Source organism: Canis aureus, chromosome X (assembly GCF_053574225.1).
Source record: "Canis aureus isolate CA01 chromosome X, VMU_Caureus_v.1.0, whole genome shotgun sequence".
NCBI lineage: Eukaryota > Metazoa > Chordata > Mammalia > Carnivora > Canidae > Canis > Canis aureus.
The window spans coordinates 93,048,254-93,075,600 of NC_135649.1; the positions used below are offsets into that span (position 1 = coordinate 93,048,254).

Here is a 27,347-nt window from a genome sequence, read left to right on the forward strand (position 1 = left end):
ATGATTTTCCTTTCCTAAGGATTTGGAGAAGTTTTATAAAGGCTTTGTGAGAAATATACTCAGAGACTGACCAAACCCCTTCTCACAAACGCGATACAGAAAAAGAAAGGACAAATAATCTATGACTCTACTCAAAGAATTATCTTTAGAGAGCCAGAGAATAAGAAAGGCTTTTGGAAATTTACAGAATTTTGGCTTTTATCCTTTCTGAGGATGACAAATCTGGGGTATATGGGCTTCTCCTCTACTGCAGTACCTACAGACAAGACTAATTAATTGCATAGAGGCATCCCTAGAATTCCATTTAACACCATGGGAAGAAATTATAATCAATCTATAGTGGTTCCTAAAGGCCATTCCTGCTGTAGCATAAAGTTGCCATTTTTTTTTCTGTAAAGTACCAGAAAGTAAATATTTAAAACTTTGTAGTTATATGGTTTCTGACCATGGGACCTTGTGGTTACAGCACAAAAGCAACCACAGGTAATACACAAACATATGACTGTGGCTATGCTTTCATAAAACTTTATTTATAGACAATGACATTTGAATTAAAAAAAAAAGATTTATTTATTATTTGAGAGAGAGAGAGAGAGAGTGCCAGCACACGGCAGGGAGGGGGTAGAGAGGGAGAGAGAATCCCAAGCAGACTCCCTTCTGAGCATAGAACCCGACCCAGGACTCGATCCCATGCCCCTGAGATCATGACTTGAGCCGAAATCAAGAGTGGGACACTTAACTGACTGAGCCACCGAGGCGCCCTTGAAATTTGAATATTATGCAATTTTCTTGTTACTCAATATTCTTCTATTAATTTTTTCAATTATGTAAAAATCTTTATCTTTTCATAAGTATATAAAAATAGGTAGTAGAGTAGATCTATAGTTTGCAAATTTTTGTCCCAGTATAGTTCTTTTGTTTTGCACATAAGAAAACAGAACCCAAAAAGGATAAGTGAATTCTTTAAAATGATATGAGTGAATAATTTGTAGCAAAGTCAGTCACTTCATGTCAAATTCTCTTAAAGATGATCCATATTTGCTGTTTATTATTATATTTTTCCTGAATGGTAAGTACCGAGGAAAATACTCTCCTTTGAGAAAATGAATTTTCCCCAGGATCATTTTGAAGTATATCTATATTATCTAAAGATTCAATATAGAAGTGGATGGACTACGTATACTTACATGCATGGATTTTTTTTTTTTACTACAAATGTATCCCTGTACGTTAAAAGTGAACCAATCCCAATAATTGCAATCAGTCCATTTTAAAAGACACACACAGCAGAAATCAGGTACAACATATTCAGAGAATAGATTTAGTCAGACTTTTATTTTTATTTTATTTTATTTTTAAAATTTTTTTAATTTTTATTTATTTATGATAGTCAGAGAGAGAGAGAGAGAGAGAGAGAGAGAGGCAGAGGGAGAAGCAGGCTCCATGCACCGGGAGCCCGATGTGGGATTCGATCCCGGGTCTCCAGGATCGCGCCCTGGGCCAAAGGCAGGCGCCAAACCACTGCGCCACCCAGGGATCCCCTTTAGTCAGACTTTTAAAAATAAAATAGAGAGGGCCTATTATCATTAAAACATTATTCATCAGAAATATTCCAAAAGATGAAAGAACAATCATGAAAATATGTTCAAATCTACTTAAGGCCAAGAAATATTTTGGAAAAAAGTATTTATTTATTCTTCAACATCAAAGGCGCACCCTTGATGGGAGAGGACACCCCTGTCCTCAGGAGTTTAGCATTTTCATGAATAAAATTGCGCTGATGAACTGGCTTGCTATGAAACCTCTTATTAGTTGAGTCAATTTTGGCTTTTACATTCATTGGTGGCATGGTAACTTGAGGTAACCCATTGACATCATACAACCAGTACATGTCCGGTGTCTGGAAACAAAGAGAGGAGAGATTTTACATGAAAAATCAGGGACTGAGAAAACTATAGGAAAAAATTTACCAAGTTAATATGGTCTCTCTTCTCCATGCAAGGTATGGGAGAGGTACAAAACTGGAAGTGTGCCAGTAATAAATAATGACCACGGGAAATAAAGTCAAGAAAGCACTTAGCTTTATGAATTAAGAACCACTCACTAAAAGGTCTCTCAGAGTTAGAGGTCTGCCCTGTGGGTGAAATAAGCATCCATCTGATCTGAGCAGAAGCAGTCTATTTTCTTTGCACGAAACTGTTGCCCAGCATGAACGATATAACTAACTGAAACCATATTTTGCAAGAACTTATCCATGACAATTTAAGTGTGGCTATAGAACTGACTGGTAAAATATGTTGAGCTTCTGTTTTTTTAGATTATGAAAGTCTGTAATTAATAGAACCATTTGAAATTACTGAGAATTGTGTAAAATCATTAATGACAGTCACAATCTAAGTCCAAGTTAGTACAACTTAGGGATTTATTTAAAAATTCATCATTTTTTTCTGCTTATGCATGGATGGCAATACACATCTGGAATGACCCTATTTTAACTAGAACTGGCCCTCCTATCAGTGTTCATAGTAACTGTGTATTCTGAATCAGGAGTCAAAAGCAGAACAAACCAAGGACTATAGTATAACTGGATTGAATAACATTTTACTTCACATAAGGATGTTCAGTTTGAAAAACCAAGCTACGTTCTGGTGATTGTGCATATGTCATGGTAAATTTTTGCATTACAGGTGACCTACTTCATGACTACAGATGCATGAGGTACTTGAAGGGACTTGCATCCATGCCCAACACTCATGTGCAGGAGCGAGGCACATGAAGGGATGTACACTATATGAAATGTAGTGGGTACCAATAGGAATGACATATATGGATTTGTACCTTCACCCGACCCATCTCCAAGACCCTTTGAAAATAATTATCTATAAAGACAGTATTTTTAAAATCCTAAATATTATTGTATGCATTTCAATTAAGATTCAAATAAATTTTCCATAAGTGATGCTGAGTGGGTATGTGTGTGTGTGTGTGTATATATATATATATATATATATATATATATATATATATACATAAGATATATAACCCAAGTATAAAATATATTTGGAAGAAGTCATTCATGTCCTTTATTCCAACACTCTATATGGTCATAAGAATATGTTTATTTTATAAAGATTAAATATTACAGTTCTCATATCTACAGTCAACTTTCTTCAAGTTGTAAATAAATACAATGACTCATGTTTTTGAGAACACTTTAAAGATATAGCTCTATACCTTCCACTCAGAATCTCCCTTTGAAAATATAAATTAAAAAGCTTAAGTTAAAATAATATAAGAATAAATCAGTATCTCCAAGTCACTAGTGCCTCAGAGAATCACTGTGCTGATTTTTTTTTTTTTTAAGATTTTATTGGGCAGCCCGGGTGGCTCAGCGGTTTAGCACCGCCTTCAGCCCAGGACGTGATCCTAGAGACCCAGGATCGAGTCCCACATCCAGCTCCCTGAATGGAGCCTGCTTCTCTCTCTGCCTGTGTCTCTGTCTCTCTCTCATGAATGAATAAATAAAATCTTTTATTTTTATTTTTTTAAAGATTTTATTTATTTACTCATGAGAGACAAGGGGTAGTGGAAAGGGAGGTGGGCAGGGGGATGGGGTGACTGGGTGACGGTCACTGAGGGGGGCACTTGATGGGAGGAGCACTGGGTGTTATGCTATATGTTGGCAAATCGAACTCCAATAAAAAAAATACAAAAAAAGAAGGACACATTCTTAGGAATGGAAACAGCACATTAGTAGAAATGGTACTTCCATTTCATTTCCTGATCCAACTTCCAATTGCCAATATCCATACCTCTCGACTCAAGAGTTTTTCAGAAAACAAAACAAAAACAAACAACCCCCCAACTCTCTAGCCCCATCAGATGTAAATATTCTACAGTGTGTGTTCCATACTATTTTCCATAGAAATCCCATGGGATTAAATTCCAGTTGGTGGTAGCTGCTTTGATAAAGCACCCTTTATTGGTTTCCATTCCTTTTCTGTCTCATATCCTGGCTTCCCTGCATCTGTTTCTTGAGATCACATAGGAAATATGCTACTTGGATTTGAATCCGTATTTCAAGTTTGCTTAAGAGAAAATACAAACCAAGATTTATATATATAAATGAAATGCTATTTCTTACAGTTTCACAATGATTTATTCCTTCAAAAGCAATGCATTTACATACCTATTACTTATGTCTCGTTATATCTCTAGTTATAACAGGTCCAACGATATTACTTTTGTACAAGCATTATATGTTTTATCTTGGATAATTCTAATAGCTTTCATATTTTTGTATAAACTAAGATTTCTCATGTCCACCATGGAAAGCTGAGTGGACTATTTATCCTCTTTGGGTAGCATTGTTTTTTGTATCGATCAAGTTAACATAAGTCTCTCTAAGCTAGTGCTATATGCCTTGTTTAATAATAGGGAAAAGGCAGTTTTTAATCATTCTAAATATGGTTTCATTGAAAGGGAACTTTCTATGATGTTTGCTAAGGAAGTTGAAGTTTCCACAGGCTAATATTTAACTAAACTGTTCTTAAACATCCTCATTTTTATTTCTAAGTAAAGCACAATGAAAGTCATATGTTTCATATATAAGTATTAATTGAATTAATGCTTAAAATCAACAGTTTAAAAAAAGATAATACAGTGAACAGTAATTTTTATTTAGATAATGAAATAATCTTTAAAATTCTTCACATATTATCATGTGGGACATCATGATATTGTCATTAAGAGCAAGGTTTTACTTATTTATTTTTTTTAAGAGCAAGGTTTTAGAATCAGTGTTTGAACCATGATTTAAAAATCATTGATTTGATGTATGCAATAACTTTTATGAATCTCAAGGGCATTATACTCAGCATAAAAAGCCAATCTCAAAAAAGTTACATGGAGTATTATTTCATTTATGTAATATTCTAGAAATTAGAAAATCATAGAGATGGAGAAAAGATTAGTGGTTGCCGGGGTAAAGAAGGAGTTAGCCTTTTTTGGATGTTACCATAAAGAGTTAGCAGGACACGGTTTCCATACTGTTACTGGTTCCCACAGTTGTGTTGGAACAGTTCTGTATCTGTATCTGTTGTTACTGTAGTTATACAGATCTCTGCATGGGTTCAAATTGCCTAGAACCACACACACACACACACACACACACACACACACACACACGTGAAAAATGCTGAAAATGAAATAGGTCTCTAGCTTAGTTCACAGTATTTTGTCAATGTCAATTTCCTTCTTCTGATATATTATTACAACTATGTAAAATCTCACCATTGGGAGAAGCTAGGAGGATTCACAGGACTCTATGTACTATTTTTGTGACTCCTTGTGAGTCCTTACTTTAAGTTAAAAAATATGAGATTTATGAGTCCATAGAAAATTTGAACACCAAATGGTATTTGGTATGTCATGATACTAAGGAATTATTGTTAATTTTTAGATGTGATAAGGGTATCATGGTTATGATTTTTGTTTTTTAGAGAATGGGAAATAGTTGAAGAGAATAGGATGTCTGGGATTTTCTTCAAAATAATATGGAATATGGGGAAGGGGATGAGAATGTATTTGAATTGGCTCAGATAAGTGTTCATACTGGATGATAAGTATATGTAGATTAATTATTCTATTTCTACTAACATTTGGAATTTTCCAAATAATAATAGAATCAACAAAATAGTGATTTCTTAAACACATTTCCATCTCAATTTTCCCTACATAAGCTTTATCAAACTGTACCACTTCAGACTAAATGAAAATTTCACATTTCCATTTGATCCCATATGTCAACTTCTTCTCTCACAGAAACCTTTCAATTGTGCTGCCAGTGATTTAATTGTCAAATCAACATAGGGAAACTGGGCACAGATTTTGTTGGGAAAACCTCCAACATAGTTCATTTCAGAAATGTTCACTGTGCAGTAGGTAAAATAAACATCATTTTCACTTGCAAATCTGTTTTTAAATATGTCATTTAATCTCCTTAGAGTAAGAGTATGTCCTCGCTTCTTAAGAGGCAGGTACAACATGATCATTTTAAATTAAGCATCAATATAGCAAAGGGCGATGTGTAGCAAGGCTCCAGAGGCTTTATATTTTTATTACTTGAGGTGTAAGAATTCCCAGAAAGATGAAAAATATAAATAATTTTCTTGAGAAATATTCAACATTATTCTTTTCTCTATTCATTAAAACAGTAACAACACATTCTTCTGCCCATGGCACTGCCTAATTAGTGTCTGATTTAGAAGTCTAGTAATCACTTTGGCACCAGTAGTTGTGTCTTGAAACATAAATACACATCCTTTGTGCCTGTGCTACTGAAAATAGGCACTGGCATTCATGATCTTTTCATAAATAATTTCAAAGTTGTCTTTAGCCTAAAAGCTATTAGTAAAATACATGTGTGAAATCTGATGGAGAAATTTTGCTTACTGCATAAATTTTCAAAACTATGTTTACCTTAACTTTTAATAAGATGATCACTCAAGCAGACTTTCATATTAATGGCCCACTTCACATTGTGTCTTTCTCAATTCAAAATAAGTTTTATCTTCTATTTAATCTCCTTCATTTTAGACCTTAACATTTTGGCAATACTTTATGCTTTAATTAAAGATTCCAAAATATCTCTCCCAAATCACCTGAAGTCCTTGAATAGATTATTACAATGAAAGTCATATGTTTCATATATAAGTATTAATTGAATTAATGCTTAAAATCAACAGCTTAAACAAGATATTACAGATAACAATGTGTGAATATACAAATCACTTTACAGTCAATATTTATCTCTTCTACATTTTCTTAATATGGAAGGGGAAGAATTCTTTTTTAAAAGATTTTGTTTATTTATTTGACAGAGAGAGCACAAGCAGGGGGAGCAGCAGGCAGAGGGAGAGGGAGAATAAGGCTCTCCATTGAGCAAGGAGCCTGATGACAAGGGGCTTGAACCCAGGTCCCTGGGATCATGACCTGAGCTGAAGGTAGATGCTTAACCGACTGAGACACCCAGGTGCCCTGGGAAAGAATTTCTTACGTCCCACTGGTGATGATAACTTTTTTGTTATATTACATATTTACAAGTTCTTTACAGGGCAAAAGGAAATTAAAACTAGATAGAGTAGTTGAAATAGGTTGGCTTTTGAAAGGTAATGTTGCTATTCTTTACCTGGGTGAAACCTTTTCTCCTTTAATGCCTTCAGGGACATCAAACATCCTTGACTATTAGCTTTATTTTTTTATTATTTTTTAAAGATTTTATTTATTTATTCATGAGAGACAGAGAGAGAGAGAGAGAGAGAGAGAGAGAGAGAGAGGCAGAGACCCAGGCAAAGGGAGGGGCAGGCTCCATGCAGGGAGCCTGACGTGGGACTTGATCCTGGGACTCCAGGATCAGGTCCTGGACCGAAGGTGCACTAAACCTCTGAGCCATCCGGGCTGCTCGACTATTACCTTCAGAGAACTCACCTGTATTACTAATGTTGCTTTGTATTTCCTACTGTACATTTGGGGTTTAAAACCCACCATGATGACAGTTCCTTCAGTATCAAAAGGAGGAAGTTCTCCAACCTGAGGTTTTACAAAAAACTCAGGATCACTGCCAGGTAGAAAGTATGCGGTGAATGGCTCAGGATCTCTAGAACAAAAATATAAATATTAACCTTTAAATTTTATCATTACTGTTTGTGAGAACTTGATGCATTGGACTACAGTTAAACATTAATGCTGCCATGCAGCTGTGAACCTCATGCTTGTTGCTTTATAATAGTGAGGAGGTCTTTTAAAAATTACTGAACAGTGTCATTCTTCCCAGGGTGACAAAATGGAATCTTAAAGATTTTTAAATTATGTCTTACATTTTTAGTGCACAAAGAATAAAATGTTGTCCATATAAAAATTTGAAGAACTCAATGTCCCAAATTAAAATGCAATCATTTGTAAATAAATTCATATCCAAAATGCATGGCTAGAACGGCTATCATGAAGCCTTTGTTTTTATCATGATTCCAATGTGATTGCTCACTCTCCTTTATCTTTCCACTTGTGAAGTGAGATGAAAGTACTTTGCAGGTTCATTAAAGATTCTTGAGCCTCAAGATGACTTGCTATGATTAGAAGTGAACTGAGTGGCATTTAGGATTCAAGTGACCATTTTCAGTCAAGGTTGATTACATTTGAGATGAAGACAGTGAGAGAAGCTGAGGAACTCCTTGGTAGAATAAAACAGGGGAGGAGCACACTGCATGGAAGGTTGTACATGAAGGGTTTTAAACCCAAACTTTCTGAGGAGGTGCAAGTAGAAGGTAAAGAACAGTTTCCTAGAAAAGATCCAGCAATGACTCATAAAAAAGAAGATGGGTGATTCAGGTTGGGACTCAGTGATTCAGCAAATGTAATGAGTATCATCTCAGAGGGTTTGAGAAAGTGGACTATGGTTATGGATGGCCTAGATTGGAACCCCAGCTCCATGTAGGTGCATAACTTTAGACAATTTACTGTTTTGTACCTCAATTTTCATATCTGTTAAATGAACTTAGAAACCCCTACAAAGTCATTAGATCAGTACCTGAAATGTGGGATGTGCTCTATAAGGATTCATCAATATTAATATAATAATTATTATGATTATTGTTGTTTTAAAATATCTTATTACCAGGCAATGATGCATGATGTAATAAATTTTAAAAATGTATAAAACAGAATACCCAGGTGTTCTGGTGCAATAGGAGACTCAGACCCTTTTTACTCCCAAGGAACCACAATACAAGGACCAATTTCCATTGTGAAAAATTGAGAAACCAGTTAAGAGACTTGTGCCTTCCACATGAGCACAAAATCAGCTGTTTTGAAGTTAGTAGGAAATTTTGTGGCACGCTCTCCCCAGTCTCCCCTCCACACCAGTGCAGCAGTACACAATTGTAAAGAAAGTATCAGCTTCCATTTTTTTTCCCTGGGGAATGAAAGAGAGGAATGGATCAAATATCCAAAAATTGGACTCTTGGATGGAATGTGAGGGTGTGCTGCCTGAAGGACTGGCTTCTGTCCTGCTTGTCTTGAAGTACTGATGGGACCTGACATACGGTAGATGCATGAGGGTTTGTAAGAACAAACTGGACAGGGTGCTGGTGCTCCAGAGGTCCCCTGGTGGAGCAGACAGAAACTGATATAGTTCAGAAGCCTCTCCCTAAGTGTGTAAAAAGAAGGGTGGAGGGACGCTTGGGTGGCTCAGCGGTTGGGTGTCTGCCTTCAGCTCAGGGCATGATCCCGGGTCTGGGGATCGGGTCCCACATCAGGCTCCCCTTGGGGAGCCTGCTTCTCCCTCTACCTATGTCTCTGCCTCTCTCTCTCTTTGTGTCTCTCATGAATAAATAAATAAAATCTAAAAAAAAAAAAAAAAAAAAAGAAGGGTGGAACATGTGTCCAGATTTCTGGCTTTTCAGTGGGCTGCTGAGGGTTCTGGTATCTGTCTATCCTATCTTAGTGAACTGACAGAACTTGGTGAAATCTTGATGCCTAAAGGCTGCTGAGGAAAAAAAAAAAAAAAAAAGATCTGGTTGGTGTACTGCTGCTTCAGAGTGCCAGGGTACAGAAGACCGCAAAGACAGCAAGAAGTTAGGAATTTCTGAACAATTAGAAACTAGCAAACCCCTCTAATTAGTAATCTTCACACACAGTAATCTTCACATATATCTATATCTATATATCTATATCTATATCTACTCACAAAAGAGATCTGAGGTGTTCCCAGGATCTCTAGTTGGTCTGAGTGGTGAAGGTCTTTCCCTGCATGAAACTAGTCTATAAAGACCAAGAGAGGCGGCTGTTTTTTTCAAATATGTGAGGATATCAACACAAAGTTACAAAGACCATGAAGAAACAGGAAAAAATTACCCAATTAAAGGAACAAAAGAAATCTCTCTAGAAATACGCTATAAAGAAATGGAAGTATAGGAATTATTGACCAATTTATTCGAAATAACTATCATGAAGATGCTCAATACTATCAGGAAAGTAATGCATGAACAAAATGAAGAGACAGAAAATATAGAAAAAGGCCAAACAAATTTTAGAGCTGAAGAAGGGAATAATTGAACTGAAAAACTCACTAGAGGGGTTCAACAAAGGATTTGATCAAGCAGAAGTAATTGGGGAATCCAAAGATAAGTCATTTGAAATTATCCAGTTATAGGAGCAAAAAAAAAAAAAAATGAAACAGAGTAAAGAAAATCTAAAGGAGTTAAACAGCAACATCAAGTGTCCAATATACATATAATGAGTCTCAAAAGAAGAGAGAAATAGGGGCAGAAAGCTTACATAAAGAAATAACAGTCAGAAAATTCCCAAATCTGAGGAAGGAAAGGGACGTGCAGATTTGTGAAGTCCAACATATTCCAAATGGGATGAAACTAAAGAACTCCACAATGAGACACAGAATCAAAATGTCAACAGTTAAAGACAAAAAGAGTTTTGAAGCAAGAAAAAAATGACTCCTCATATACAATGCCACTCTTGGAAGACCATTAGCAGATTCCTTAGCAGAAACCTTGTAAGCTTGAAGTGAGTGGGGTGATATATTCAAAGTGCTGAAAACAAACTGTCAACCAAAAATACTATATCTAGCAAAATTGTCCTTCAAAAATGAATAAGATAAAGACTTTCCCGTGATTAACAAAAGCTGAGGGAGTTAATCACCATTAGACTTATCCTACAAGACATAGAAGAGGGAGTCCTTTGAATTGAAATGAAAAGATGTTGAACAGCAACACAAAAGTATTTGAAAGTAAAAATTCACTGCTCAAGGTAAATATACAGAAAAATACACAACGTTGAATGCTGTAATGGGGGTACATAAATTATTTTTATTTGTGGCATAAAAGTTAAAAGACAAAAGTATAAAAATAACTAAAATTATAAAATGTATTAATGGATACACAATATTAAAATGTTATCTATATATCACTAGCAAAGTATAGAGATTTTGTATGCGATTAAAGTTATCAGATTTTGCATGCAATTAAAATAGATTGTTAAGCCTATAAGTTATTTTATGTAGGCCCCATATTAGCCACAAACACCTACAGAAGATACCAAAAAGAAAATGAGAAGGGAATCAAAGCATGTCACTACAAAAAACATAAATATGCACAAAGGAAGACAGCAAGAAAAGATGTACAAAAGAGCTATAAGACATACAAAAAACAACAAAATGGCAACAGTAAATCCTTTCCTATCAATAATTACTTTAAATACAAAACAGTCAGACTCTCAGTCACAAGACACAATAGCTGATTGGATAAAAAAAAACAAGATCCAAGTATATGCTGTCTACAAAAGACTAGATTTAAAGATACGCATAGGCTGACAGTTAAAGGAAGGAAAGAGATATTCCATGCAAATGGTAAATGAGAGAGCATGGGTAGCCTTACTTATATTAGACAAAGTAAACTTAATAACAATCTGTAGCAGGAGACAAAGAAGGCCATTATATAATGACAAAAGATTAATTTAACACACACACACACACAGCAGCAGCAGCAGCAGCAGAGCACCTAAATTTATGTACCAAAGATGGACAGAATTAAGGAAGAAATAGACAGCAATAGAATAATAAATAGTAGGAAATTTTAATACTTTGTTTTCAACAATGGATAGAAAACTCCAACAGAAGATCAGCACGAAAAAAGAAGACTGGAACAACACTACAGACCAAATGGATCTCACAGCCATATATAGAAATTCCACTCGACAGCAAAAGCATTTACATTCTTCTCAGGTGCATATTGAACAATCTCTAGGATGGATTGCAGGTTAGGTCAGAAATCAAGTCTGAATTCACTTAAGAAGACTGAAATCATACCAGTTGTCTTTTCCCACCACAATAGAATAAAACTCGGTATCAACAGCAGAAAGAAAACTGGAAAATAAATAAATATGTGGAAATTAAACAATAAACTCTTGAACAACCACTAAGTCAAAGAAGAAATCAGAGAGATATTAGGAAATATCTTGAGACAAACAAAAATGAAAACACAACATCCCGAAGCTTATAGAATGCAGCAAAAGTAGTATTTAAAGAGAGGTTTACAGTGATAAGAGCCTACATTAAAAAAGAAAGATCTCAAATAAGCAACTTAATTCTACATCTCAAGGAAGTAGAAATAAAGAACAAACTCAACCCAAAGTTAGCAGAAAGAAGGAAATAATAAAGATGGGAACAGAAATAAATCAAATACAGAATTTTAAGAAATCAACTAAGAGTCAAACTAAGATTGGGTTTCTGAAAAGATCAACAAAATTGACATTGAGCTAGACTAAGAAAAGAAGAGAGGAGACTCAAATAAGTAAAATCATAAATGAAAAAGGAGATGTTAACTCCAGAAATAAAAACAATCATAAGAGACTGCTGTGAACAATGCTCCAGATGCTTCAGAAATAAAAACAATCATAAAAACTGCTATGAACAATTATACACCAAAAAAATTGTACAACCTAGAAAAAATGAATAAATTCCTAGAAAAATGCAATCTACCAAGACTGAATCATGAAGAAATAAAAAATCTGAATGGACGTATAAATATTAAGGAGATTGAATCAGTAATCAAAATCCTCCCAACAAAGAAAAAACCAGGACCAGATGGTGAATTCAACCAAATATTTACAGAAGAATTAGCACCAACCTATCTCAAACTCTTCCAAAATATTGTAGAGCAGGGAATACTTCCAAAGTTAATTTATTTATATCAATATTATCCTGATACTAAAGCCAGAAAAGACACAAGAAAAGAAAACTACTGGCAAATATTCCTGATGAATATAGATGCAAAAATCCTCAACAAATACTACCAAATGGAATTCATCTGCACATTAATAGGATCATATACCATGTTCAAATAGGATTTATCCTTAGGATGTAAGGAAGGCTCAACATGAGAAAGTCAATATGATAAGCCACTTTCACAAAATGAAGGCTAAAAAATACATAATAATCTCAATCTATGCACAAAAAATGCAAAATCTATGCATTTGACAAAATTCAACACCCTTCTATGATAAAATCTAGGAGCAGAAAGAAATTACTTCAACATAATAAAGACCACATATTAAAAGCCCACAGCTAACATCTTACTCAACATTAAAAAGCTGAAGCTTTTCTCTAAGACCACTATCTCTGTTAGCAGATGGCATGACCTTATATGTAGAATTATTACACAAAAAGACTGTTAGGACTAATAAATGAACTCAGTAAAGTTTCAGGATATAAAGTCAACATGAAAAAATCAGTTGCATTTTTACACAATAGCAATGAATTATTTGAAAAATAAATTTAAAAACCATTTCATTTAAAATAGCATGAAAAAGAATAAAATACTTAGAAATAAATTTAAGCAAGAAGGTTAAAGATCTGTACACTGAAAACTATAAGACAATGATGAAAGAATTTGAAGAAGATAACGAATAGAAAGATATCCCCATGTTCATGGGCAGGAACAATTAATATTGTTAAAATGTCCATAGTACCCAAAGCAATCAACAGAGTCAATGCAATCCCCATCAAAATCCCAATGGCCTTTTTTTAAAAAAATAGGAAAAATATTTTAAAATTCATATTTATTGTCAAATTGTCAAAGGATCTTGGATGACTTAAAAAAAAGAATATTCTTTTCAATAAATGTGGCTGGGAAAACTGGATAGTCACATGCAGAAGAAGAATGAAACGGGATCTCTATCTTACACCCACACAAGAATCAACTCAAAATGATTAAAGACATTAATATAAGACCTAATCCCATAAAAACAAACTGTAAAAACCCCAGAAGAAAACAGAGGGAAAAAGCTCCTTGTCTTGGAAATGAGTTTTTGGACATGACATCAAAAGCATTGGCAACAAAAACAAAAATAAAGAAGTGGGACTATAAACAAAAGAAAAAATTTCTGCACAGCAGAGGAAAAAAATCAACAAAATGAAAGCAACCTATGGAATTGAAGAAAATATTTATAGACTGTAAATCTGATAGGGGGTTAATATCCAAAATATATAAGGAACTAATGCAAGTCAATAGCAAAAATACTCAAATAACACTATAAAAAATAGGCATAGGGCCTAAATAGATGTTTTTGCAAAGAAGACATAAAAATGGCCAACAAGTATATGAAAAGATGCTCAGCATCACTAATCATCAGGAAAATGGGAAATCAAAACCACAATGGGATATCACTTCATTCCTGTTAAAATGGCTATTATCAAGAAGTAAAAAAATAAGAGTGGCATGCATGTGGAGAAAAGGGAACTCTTGAATACTGTTGGTGGAATTTAATATTGGTACAACCATTATGGAAAAGAATAAGAAGTTTCCTCAAAAAAGTAAAATTGAATTATCATATGATCCAGCAATCTCTCTTCTGGGTATATATCCAAAGGAAATGAAATCAGTATCTCAAAGATATATCTGTATCCCCATGTTTATTGCAGCACTAGTCATAATAGCCAAGATACAGAAATAAGCTAAGTGTCCATCAATAGATGAATAGATAAAGAAAAAGTGGTATATATACAAAATAGAATATTATGAAGCCATAAAAAATAACTGCAACAACATAGATGAACTTGAAGGACATTATGCTAGTTAAAATAAGCCAGACACAGAAAAACAAATTTTACATGATCTTACTTTTAAGTGGAATCTAAAAAAAATGCAGAACACATAAAAACAGAGAGTAGAACAATGATGGCCACAGGCTGGGGATTAGAGGAAATGGGAAGATTTTGGTCAAAAGGTACAAACTTTCACTTTAAGATAAATAAGTTCTAGAGTTCTAATGTACAGCATGGAGACTATAGTTAGTAATAATGTATCGTAATACCTGAAATTTGCTGAGAGTGAATCAGTGTTCCTACCAGACACAAAAAAGGTAGCTATGTGAGGTGTTGGGTATGCTAATTACCATGATTGGGAGAATCATTTCACAATACATATGTATATCAAATTGTTGAGTTGTACACCTTAAATATATACAATGTTTGTTTGTGAATCATACCTAAGTGAGGCTGGAAAAAGTTAAAAAAAATAAAATTAAAAAATAAACTTAATGGAAAAAGATAAGCTTCTGAGAGAAGAATTTCAAATCCCAGTTACGACAGTCATAGAAACTATCCCTTCATGTATGTGGCATTTCTTATATTATACTGCCTGGTAGGGTACCTATTCTGCTTATATCTGCCAAAGTTACTGCTGGATATAATCCTCTAAAGGAAGAGAAATGTTTATCAGCGTTCCCAGGGCTATTGATACTGAAAATACAGCTCAGAGGTTGGACATGTTCTCTAGCCTACCACAATCCAGAATGGTCCGATCTGAGGTTCACAGGATACCAAGCTGGGATAAGGATGTGAACAAAGGTTTTTCTGTTGAGATGGGATTGGAGGAGAGGAGACAGGAGGTGAGGTATCTTATCTAAGTGGACACCTTGTCCACTAAACACTATCAGACCTGGTAAGTTTGTACGTGTGTGTGTGTTTAGGTAAACTGGATATCTATTTAGTAGTATCTTAAAATTAAATAATTCTACATATGCTAAATATTTAGTAGGAATGAAACAGATATTTACTATTTTGTTTATTATGTTGTTCTTAGGTAAGGCAGACAAAGGAATAAGAAAAATGAGATGATAATGAATAATTGCTCAAGTGGGCTTATATTGTCCTATATTTGAGACAGCTCTGATCTTTATTGGAAACACATTCTTTTCAGTTTTTTAAATTTTTATTCATTCATGAGAGACATGGAGAGAGAGAAAGAGGCAGAGACACAGGCAGAGGGAGAAGCAGGCTCCTCGCAGGGAGCCGGATGTGGGACTCGATCCCGGGTCTCCAGGATCATGCCCTGGGCCGAAGGCGGCGCTAAGCTGCTGAGCCACCTGGGCTGCCCTCTTTTCAGTTTTTTTATAACAATATCACCAAGAACAATAGATAAGCTGTTTTGATATTTTGAATTCTATCATGTGTTTCTCCTAACTCTTCAGAACACTTTGCATCCATAAATCATCATACCTAAAATCCCTCAACAAAATATGGACTGTGGTCCTTTTTTAAAAGATTTTATTTATTTCAGAGAGAGAGAGCACGAGCTGGCAGGTGGGGGCAGATTCCCGCCCCCCCCGCCCCGAGCAGGGAGCCTGATGCGGGGCTCAATCCCAGGACTCTAGGATCACAACCTGAGCTGAAGGCAGATACTTAACTGACTGAGACATCCAGGCGCCCCATGAAATGTATTTCTTAAAACAGTTTCTTGGCTCCTTCTCTTTCCTCCTCTCCTAGAGACTCTTACATTTTAGAGATAATTTATTTACTTATTTTTTTTAATTTTTTATTTATGATAGTCACACAGAGAGAGAGAGAGAGAGGCAGAGACATAGGCAGAGGGAGAAGCAGGCTCCATACACCAGGAGCCCGATGTGGGATTCGATCCCGGGTCTCCAGGATCGCGCCCTGGGCCAAAGGCAGGCGCCAAACCGCTGCACCACCCAGGGATCCCCTTTAGAGATAATTTAATTTAGGAGACAGAAGAGCTACCACTTCATAGCTTCCCATGCAGTTTTTTTTTTTTCCTCCTTTCCCCTCCCTGAATGCTCAGCAGACAAGAAAAAATGGGTAGCATTAGGACATAGAGTCATTTACCTTCAGAACTTATTTTACTCTTGGTCATTGAAAAAAGAAAAAGGAGATCCTGAGTTGGTTTGTGGGGAATCTGGTCAAATGCTGAATGTGATTAGGTCCATCTGTCTTCCTGACCCATTTTGTGTCTTCCATATGTTTCCCACTAGTTTCATAGATCTTCTGAATGACTTGAGATTTCTAATACTAATTGGGTATAGCCTCCCCAGAGGTAGAAAGTAAACTGGATATATTCAGTAGCTTATTTACATCATTGAGTCATCTAAAATATATTTTTTTCTTTTTAAAGATTTATCTATTTATTTGAGAGAGATAGAGATAGAGATAGAGATAGAGAGATAGAGATAGAGAGATAGAGCATTAGAAGGGGAGGGGCAGAGGGACAGAGAAACTTAGTAGACTCTGCACTGAGCACAGAGCCTGACACGGGGCTCTATCTCACAACCGAAAGATCATAACCCCCAGATCATGACCCCAAGATCACAACCAAGAGTCAGACCTTCAACTGACTGTGCCACCCAGGTGCCCCTATAATAAATTTAAAGACTTTGTATGGGGGGTGCCTGGGTGGTGTAGTCAGTTAAGCACATGACTCTTGACTTCGGCTCAGGTCGTGATCTCGGGGTCCTGGAATCCAAACCCCATGTTGGGAGAGTCCATGCTTAGTGGGGATTCTGCCTGAGGACTCTTTCCCTTTCCCTCTCTCCTTCACCATAAAATAAATAAATAAATCTTAAAAAAAAAAAGACAGACTTGGTATGGGGTAGTTTTCAAGTATTTTAGAAAACTGATCCATGAAGAGAAAATAAGTGCACTCCCTTTTGCTGCTTGGTACGTTGCCCACCATGAACTGAACCTTGCCACTCAAAAAGTATTCCTGCTAGTGATAATATCCAGGAGGAATCTGGAGAGAGTTTATTGATTTAGCAAAGGCTCATAATACTCAAGTAAGTAGATTCCACTGTAGCATGCTTACACATTCTTTAACACTTTTGCCATGAAATGTGGTGCCTCTGTTCCTTTCATAAATCCAAGCCAACACAGTGACTCTTGTAACCATTAGAATGTGGCTGAAGGGATGCTGCATAACTTTTAGATCTACATCAGAAAATGCCACGCAGTTCTTTTGAATACACATTGTTAGGAACAAGTCACCATGTACAAAATCCAACTACTTGAGACACATGAAATGGAGACAACATGTAGGCACTAATTGCCAATAATAGCTGCTCTATTAGCCAACAACTAGCATTAACTGCTAATTGTAAGAGTTAACTGTTTTGATCAGCTGGCTCAATCATGCCTTCAGATGACTGCAGACATGGTCAACATGTAATTGCCTCCCCATGAGGTAGCCTCAATCATTAAAATGTACCAAAACTGCACCCCTAACCTGCACATTAAATGTGCTTAATGAGGATAATTCTATTTCCTGTTAAATTTTTTAAAAAAGATTTTATTTATTTATGAGAGAGAGAGAGAGAGAGAGAGAGAGAGAGGCAGAGACACAGGCAGAGGGAGAAGCAAGCTCCATGCAGGGAGCCTGACGTGGGACTTGATCCCGTGTCCCCAGGTTCATGCCCTGGGCTGAAGGTGGTGCTAAACCACTGAGCCACTGGGGCTGCCCATATTTCCTGTTAAATCTTAAAAAAGATCCTCCTGTGTCAATAATATATGGGGTGCATTATTACATCCTCAGAAACAAAACTGAACAAAGTTAAAATCTATACTTTAGAAAATATTCTGTTGGTATTTTTTATATTTCAGTAATTTTCATTCACTTTCTCAATATAAGAGGGCTATCAGAGTTCAGGACATATGAATCAAATTTTATTTCATACTTTGAGTGCATTTGACATATATGACTATATATTCTAAAATTTCTGTTAAATGCAATCATCCATTAGGAAAATGTTCATTGAAATCTATAGAAGTGTAGTTATATTTAAGATTTCTGTTGAGATTCTCTTTGAACTTAATGCTTGCATAAATGCATCAAAATAAAAGATATTAGATGCTTCTGATTTTAAATACATCTGAAAGAATATTTGTAATATTAATTAAAAGTGAACTCAGGAAATTATGGTTGTAATGAAGCAGAACGACTATTTCCCTTTTGCTCCTTTTACACAAATATATTGCTATAATTGCCTTTTTTTATTTAAAAATTATACAAGGGCATAAGGAAGCAGATCTAATTATTTTGGAAACTGAATTGTATGCCATATATTTTCTGGTTGTAGTCATAAAAAAACCCCTCAAGATATTAAAAAAAATCATGATACCCAGTGAAAACACAAAAATAAATTGAATGGCATTTTGAAGAAATTGATTTTGTAACTGTCTTATTTTTTTCCAAACGCCTACTGAAAATATGAAGGTATGTTCAAAATCAGCTGGGACTGAATTGAGAAAAAAATTAATAAATGTAAAGAAATCAAGAAAATGAGAACTGAGCTCCTAACTTATTACTTTGAGAAGGCTGAATAAAACATAGATGCAATCTTGACCTTTTATCATAAACAATATCAGATTCAGTATATCTGTAAAATATTAACATTAGCATTATTATGGTCAGAACCTATACAAGTTAGGATATTACTCAAGACATTGGGGGAATGAATCATATTGGAATCTGAATTAAAATAGATATTCAGTAGGATGTAACATGCATGTTCTTTCTTCCTTCTGGCAGTAAACATGGGCCTTGGTTGATGTCTCCAATTAACTAAATAAATGCAGGGGATTTCCGAATAGATTTGGAGAGAAAGTAGACCAATAAAAGTAATTTTTCAATTTAGACAGAAATAATTATGATGATATTCTTCTCTAAAACTCACACATTTCATTTTATATCTTTATTGAGTATTTTCCTTCATGAATACATTCAAAATTTTTACTTTTAAAATTGTAATCTGATGATTGAATTATATAATTGTATCTGTCAAAAACAGTCTCAAATGAGGAAATGAAGGATGGAATTTGTGTTATTTTGAATTCAAATGCTTTAGCTCCTATGTTTTCATTAAATTAAATACAGGATAATATTACACAGTAATTAATTAACAAGGACAGAATACAATGGCTCAGATACTCTGAACTCTATGAATTATTTATTTGCTGCAACCTGGAAAGAATATAGATAATTTCACTCATTAAAGGCTTATACAGGTTAGAAAATCAGTTCACTTATATTTTAGGTAGCAACTCTTGCATCTCTCTTTAGTTAATTTTCACCTAGAAGAGAAACATGTTGTAGATGATCTAAAATAGACCTGCAATAACAGGCTGTGGGCAAAGCCCAAGGGTTGTGTAGGCCAGATGTACATATAAAACTGGATGAAGGAGCATTGATGTCCTACTCAAGAGGCAGTTTTCTCAGAGTAACAAGTATGATATTAAAATTTACACCTGCCAATAAACAGAAAGTCATTTTTTCTTCTTGATGGCAAAGGAGAAGGTTATACAGGCCAATCAGTAAAGAATATTAAATAAGTTATTAGACGAGCAGAGTTCTAATCATGCCCATTACTGTGTTTATTTGTAACTGATTAATCCATTAGAAAATTCTGTTGATTGCAATAAACAATATATTTTGAAAAGACTCCAAATATATTGATGTAATGGTTTTATGCAATAAATAAGGATACAAATAAGGATACTTCTTTTAAAGAGCTATGAAATTTAAAAATATTTTAAAAGAGTTTTACAAGATTTCTCAATAGAAATTGCAAATAATCATATGTGCTAGTATTCATCAGAAATCTAAGAAATACAGTAAGCTTTTGTTTTGTCCATAAATACATTTTAAGGCAAATTTATATTAAATAATCACTATTACTTATTGTCATGGAAATCAAGGTACTTGGGATTTTCTTTCTTTTGGAGTATACTTATTAAGCATCTCCTATATATTTGGCACTGACTAAAACAGTCCCAGTCCCTGTCTTCATTGAACTCAAGCTAATGGAGATAGCAGACACTGCATGACAAGACTAATAGTCAAACTTCTGAAAACTAAAATCAAAGAAAACATCTTGAAGGAGACTAGAGAAAATGAAATGTTACCTATAGGGGAACAGTACTAATGACACCTCATTTATCCTCAGAAACCATGCAAGCCTGAAGAGAGTGGCACGATATTTTTCCACTGATGAGAGAAAGAACTCTGAACCATGCATTGTATATCAAGCAAAAATATTGTTCAATAATGAAGGTGGAATAAAGACAATATCAGATTAAGGAAAGTTAAGAGAATGTGTCACTAGCAGAGCTAACCTTATAGAATAGGTAAAAGAAGTTCTCTTAACAAAAAGAAATGAAAATTGAAGGAAGTTGGTACTTTATGGGGAAAGGAAAACAATGGAATGGGTAAAAATAAGGGTAAGTATAATGGATCATCCTTCTCATGAGTATTTTTTTTTAAGATTTTATTTACTTATTTGACAGAGAGAGAGAATGAGTGGGGGGAGGGCAGAGGGAGAAGGAGAAGCAGACGCCATGCTGAGCAGGGAGCTGGATGTGGGGCTTGATCCAAGGATCCTGAGATCATGACCTGAGCCGAAGGCAGACACTTAAACTACTGAGCTGCCCAGGTGCCCCTCATAAGTTTTTACAATTATATTTTACAATTGAAGCAAAAATTACAGCATCATCAGACATGGTACTCAGTATATTCAGTGAAAACATTTATGATACTTACATTTAAAAAGTGAGGAGGGTAAAGGAACCAATAGAAGTGAGCTTATACATTTATCTTGAGGTGGCAAAATGTTAAACAGTAGACTGATCTGTTGTACATGAATATGGCAATATTGACATCAACTACTAAAAACAAACTATACAATGATACATTTTTAAAAAAACTGTGGGTAAATAACAGTGGATTCTAAAAACAGTTCAGATTACCAAAGAAAAGCAAGGAAAGGGAAACACAGGAAATAAATAAAATGAACAATGAATAATAAAATGGCATAAATAAATCTAATATATTAATCATTACTTTAGATATTAGTAATGTAAATTTACACCAATGGAAGATAAGAAATTGGCAAGGTGAATCAAAAATAGATGATCAAATTACATGCTGTCTACAAGAAATATACTTCAAATTAATGACATAGGTAGATTAAAAATAAATAAAAATAAAAGGATGAAAAAACATTATACCATGCAAATATTTATTTTTTAAAAAGCAGGAGTGGGGGCGCCTGAGTGGCTCAGTGGTTGAGTGTCTGCCTTCGGCTCAGAGCATGATCCTGGGATCCAGGATCAAGTCCCACATCAGGCTCCTTGCAAGGAGCCTGCTTCTCCCTCTGCCTATGTCTCTGCCTCTCTCTCCGTGTGTCTTTCATGAATAAAGAAATAAAATCTTAAAAAAAATAAAAAAATAAAAAGCAGGAGTGAAGCAGTAGTGACTATATTAATATCAGATAAAATAGACCTCAAAGCAATACATTTACCAAAGAGATATATGTAACAATAAAGAGTAAATATGCCAAAATGACACAGAAATCCTATATTTGCATGCACCAAATATCAGAACTTTAAAAATACATGTAGCCAAAACAGAGTTTAAAAAAGAAACAGATAATGTTTCTGGTGCCTGGGTGCCTGGGTGGTTAAGTCAGTTGAGTGTCTGACTGGATTTGGCCTCAGGTCATGATCTCAGGGTCATGGATCTGTGCTCAGTGCAGTCTGCTTGTCCCTCTCCCTCTGCTCCTCCCCGTTTGCACTCTCCCTCAAATAAATAGATAAAATCTTTCTAAAAAAGAAATAGATAAATCTACAATTATGTCTAGAGATTTCAACTCTGCCCCCTCATCAATGTTTAGAACTATGGGGCTGAAAATCATCAAGGAAACAAAAGAACAATATGATCAACCTATTAGCTCCAATAGATATTTACAGAATACTCCACCCAACAAGAGAAAAATATATTCATTCTTTTCAATAAATATAAAATGATTTAGATCAGAGTATGTTCTCTGACCATAGTAGAATCAAACTGCAAATCGGTAACAGAAATCTAAAATATTTGTAAATTAAATACTTTTCTAAATAAGAGGGAAAGTCCAAAAGAAACCAAAAATACATTTAGAACTGAGTAAATAAAAAAAAAAAGAAAGAAAAAGAACCGAGTAAATATGAAAACACAACATGTCAAAATTTGTGAAATGCAGCTAAAGCAGTACCTAGAGGGAAATTTATCACAATAGATGCTTAAAAGAGAACAAAGGAAGATTTCAAGTCAATAATCTTTTTTTTTTAAAGATTTTATTTATTTATTCATGAGAGACATAGAGAGAGAGGCAGAGACATAGGCCGAGGGAGAAGCAGGTTCCCTGCCAGGGGCCCGATGTGGGACTTGATCCTGGATCCTGGGACCACACCATGGGCCAAAGGCAGAGGCTTAACCACTGAGCCACCCAGGCATCCCTGAAGTCAATAATCTAAGCTCCCACTTCAGGAAACTAAAAACTGATCAGAATAGAAGCAACGTCATCAAGATCTCTGAATAAGATGTCCCTCGCTCATATATATTCCATAACAACAATAATTTGGGTATCCATCTATAGACAAAAGTACCTTTATGGGAGCTTTGGAATCCAGGCATAAATTGTGAATGAAACTCTAGTGTAGTCTAAGACCATTTTGAGAATGCAGTTCCATATCCTGATGACTGACTTGCTTCCTATGGTCACGGCCACAGGCAAGAAAATAGCTTCCTATCCCTGCAGACTCCTCCTGTCAGGGGACCAGCTGGAAGAGCTGAGCATAGGACTCTCAGAGGACATTAAAGGGACATAGATGTTCTTATGTCACAGATTCTATCAAGAAGCCCACACAAAAGCCAACAGGGGCGCCTCACCTGCAGATGCCCCAGCTGGCCCAGAAGAACCCTGAGCACTCTGGGTGCCTCACACCCAGACATTCTCACCCCATGGCTAGTTCCTTGTGTGTGCTCCCCACTAGAAACCAGAAAGTGGAGCATTGAGAATCGCCTTATGGAAAGCAAAAAGAAGCCTGTCAGCTCTCAGAGTAGCTTGATAAAATGGACAGAATTTGGCCATGAGATTAGAGTAAGAGGTGTGAAGCAGGTATAGACATAGAAAAGCACTGAGAAAGACTCAGAATCCCAAGAAGGACTGAAAGTGACATTTCCTTCCTGAAATTAGTCAGCAAAGACTGGTAGAAGTGATTGCTACTTTATTTTTTTAAAAGATTTTATTTATTTATTCACAAGAGACACACAGAGAGGCAGAGACGCAGGCAGAGGGAGAAGCAAGCTCCATTCAGGGAGCCTGACGTGGGACTTGATCCTGGGTCTCCAGGATCACGCCCTGGGCTGAAGGCGGCGCTAAATCGCTGAGCCACCCAGGCTGCCCTGATTGCTACTTTAAAGGTGAAGACAGTAACATGAGTCAGGAGATTGAATCAATGATTAAAAGCCAGCCAACATAGAAAATCCCAGGACCAGATGGTTTCACTGGTGAATTCTACCAAATATTTAAAAAAGAATTAATACCAATCCTTTTTAAAATTCTTGCCAAATATCGAAGAGAAAGGAACATTCACCAACTCATTTTATGAGATCAGCATTGCCCTGTTGGCAAAACCAAATAAGAGCACTACAAGTAAAGAAAATATCCCTGATAAATACAGGTATAAAAATTCTCAACAAAAGACTAGCAAACTGAATTCAACAGTGCATTAAAAGTTTCATATGCCACAATCAAGTAGGATTTATCAGATGCAAAGATGGGTTGAATAAACCAATTAATAAATATGACATACCACATTAGCAGTGTTAAAGATAAAATTTACATTATCATTTAGACAAGTACGAAAAAGCATTTGACAAAATTCAACATCCTTTCACGATAATAACTCTCAACAAATTGTATTTAGAATGAACACAGCTCAACATAATAAAGGCCATATATGACAAGCCCACAGCCAACATCATAATCAATGGTGAAAGGTTGATAGCTTTTCCTCTAAGATCACAAACAAGACAAAAGTGCCCACTCTCACTATTTCTACTCAACACAGTACTGAAAGTCCATGCCAGAGTAAGCATATAAGAAAAAGAAATGAAAGGTATCCATATCAGAAAAGAAGTAAAATTGTCTCTTTTCTTATGCATGATATGATCTAAGATATAGAAAATCCTGAGAACTACACCAAAAAATTTAGAATCAATAAACAAAATTTTAGGTTATAGGACACAAAACCAACATACAAAAATCAGTTGCCATATATAACTAATCAGTTTCCATATGCTAACAACACATTATCTGGAAAATAAATAAAGACAATGGTCCCATTTTTCAATTGCATTTAAATGAATAAAATACTTAGTAATAAATTTAACCAAGGAGGTTAAAGATCTGTACACTGGAAACTCGAAGATTTTGATGAAAGAAATTGGAGACAAATAGGAAGATATACTGTGTTCAGGGGTCAGAAGAATTAATATTATTAAAATATCCATACAACCAAAGCCATCGATAGAGTCCATGTGATCTCCATCAAAATCCCAATGTCATTTTTTATATATAGAAAAAATGAATCCTAAAATTTATATGGAACCACAAGAAACCCTGAAAAAACAAAGCAATCTTGAGTAGAACAAAGCTGGAGGGATAACACTTTTTGATTTCAAACCATATTACAAAGCTGTAGTAATTAAAATAGTATGGCCCTGGCATAAAAACAGACACAACAGTAGAACAGAATTGAGAGCCCAGAAATAAACTCTCACATATGCAGTCAACTAATATATGGTAAAGGCACAGAAATAACTCCATGGGGAAAGAGGACAGTCTCTTTAATCAATATTCTGGGAAAACTGGATAATTACATGCAAAAGAATGCAATTGGACACTTACATCATTCATGAAAAATTAAAAAAAAGGATTAGAGAATTAATTTAAGACCTAAAACTATAAAATTCCTTAAAGAAAGCATAGGGAAAAGCTCCTTGGGATTGGTCCTGGCAATGATTTTTTTCAATGACACCAAGAGCCCAAACAATGAAAGTGAAAACAAACAAGTGGGACTAACTCAAGCTACAAAGGTTCTGCACAGCAAATAAACAGTCAACAAAATTTCTTGCAAAAAATAGAAGATGTTGTTGACCAACATCTCCCCGTTTCCTCCATCTCCCAATTCCTCACAACCACCATTCTACTCTCTGAGTTCAGCTTTTTTAGATTTCACATATAATTAAGATCATACAGATTTGAGCATTTCTGAAACTCATTTTTTTGAGTACAGCATTACTCATTTAGTAAAACGAGAGACAGCACCCTAATCATAATAATAGTAATGATAATAATAACAATTTATAAGTAAACTATAATCTGATATTTCTCATAAACTTGGGCACAAAAATCCTGACCAAATTTTAGCAAACTTAACCTAGCAATGCATAAAAAGAAATATATACCAAGACCACGTTGGCTTTATTCCAGAAATGTAAATTTAGTTCAGTATTTGAAATTTGACCAATGTAATCCACCATGACAACAACCAAAAGAAGAAAGATGGCCTGATAATATCAATTGGTGCAAAAAAATCATTTGACAAAATTCAACACCCATTCATGATAAAGGCTCTTAGAAAATCAGAGTAAGGAAATTAGGAATTGTCTTCCACAAAATGTATGTTGAAGTCTTCATCCCCAGTGCCTTCAATATGACCTTATTTAAAAGTAGGGTCATTTCATATGTAATCAATTCAAGATGAGGACATTCTGAATTAGGGTGGGCTCTAATCCAATATGATAGATATCATTATGAAACGAGATACAGAGAAAGACACACAAAGAGAATGCCATGTGACATCGCAGCAGAGATTGGACTGTGTCCACAAACCAAGGAAGCTTAAGGTTTACAATCAACCCCAGAAGCAAAGAAAAAGGGATGGATCCAATTCTTCCCAAGAGTGTAGAGACCTGCCAACACCTTGATTTCAGATTTCTATTCTCCAGAACTGTGACAGAATAAATTTCTATTGTTTAAAGCCACCCAGATTATGATAATTTGTTACAGCAGCTCTAGGAAACTACAGCTGAGGGGAAACAAATTTCTCAACTTGATGAGCGTTCTCTGTAAAAATCCCACAGCTTATATCATATGTAATGACAAATGACTAAATCATTTCCCTTTAAGTTTGGAAAAAAGGCAACTATGTCCACTCTCATCATTCTCATTCAGTATAGTACTGGAAGTCCTAGCCAGTGAAATAAGGCATAAAATAAAATAAAGTCATACCGATTGGAAATGAAGAAATAACTGCCTTACTTATAAAAAACACGATTGTCTATGTAGAAAATGCCAAGGAATCAAAAACAAAGCTTGTAGAAACCTTTCAGCAAAATCAGAGGATGTGAGATAAATACATAATAACAATTGTACTTCTGCAATAAACATTTGGAGACAAATTAAAAACAATGTACCTTTTATAATCACCCCAAAATCACAGGTCCTATATCCAACATCCACCCAGTATTATGATACCTTCTACCTTATAGGTAATCCTAGGGTTCATGATTGAATAATCTCTAACAAGGTGTAACATCCTGATTTCTAAATCCATTGCTAAATTCGTAGATTTTATCTCTGTGAAGCTTCTCTCTAATTTATAC

General features: G+C 35.1%; 1 protein-coding gene across 3 annotated transcripts in view; it reads right to left on the reverse strand.

Annotated features, from left to right (window-relative positions):
* Positions 1 to 1,669: 1,669 nt before the first annotated feature.
* The window catches only part of CFAP47 (cilia and flagella associated protein 47), a 513,403-nt gene continuing 487,725 nt past the window's right edge, over positions 1,670 to 27,347 (reverse strand). For all 3 annotated transcript variants that reach the window (XM_077887395.1, XM_077887396.1, XM_077887394.1), the window contains 2 exons: positions 7,489 to 7,657; positions 1,670 to 1,900 (listed from right to left, as the gene is read on the reverse strand). In XM_077887395.1, the coding sequence (XP_077743521.1) occupies positions 1,688 to 1,900; positions 7,489 to 7,657 (382 nt within the window). In that variant the 3' untranslated portion in view covers positions 1,670 to 1,687. The remainder of the gene's footprint in view (positions 1,901 to 7,488; positions 7,658 to 27,347) is intronic.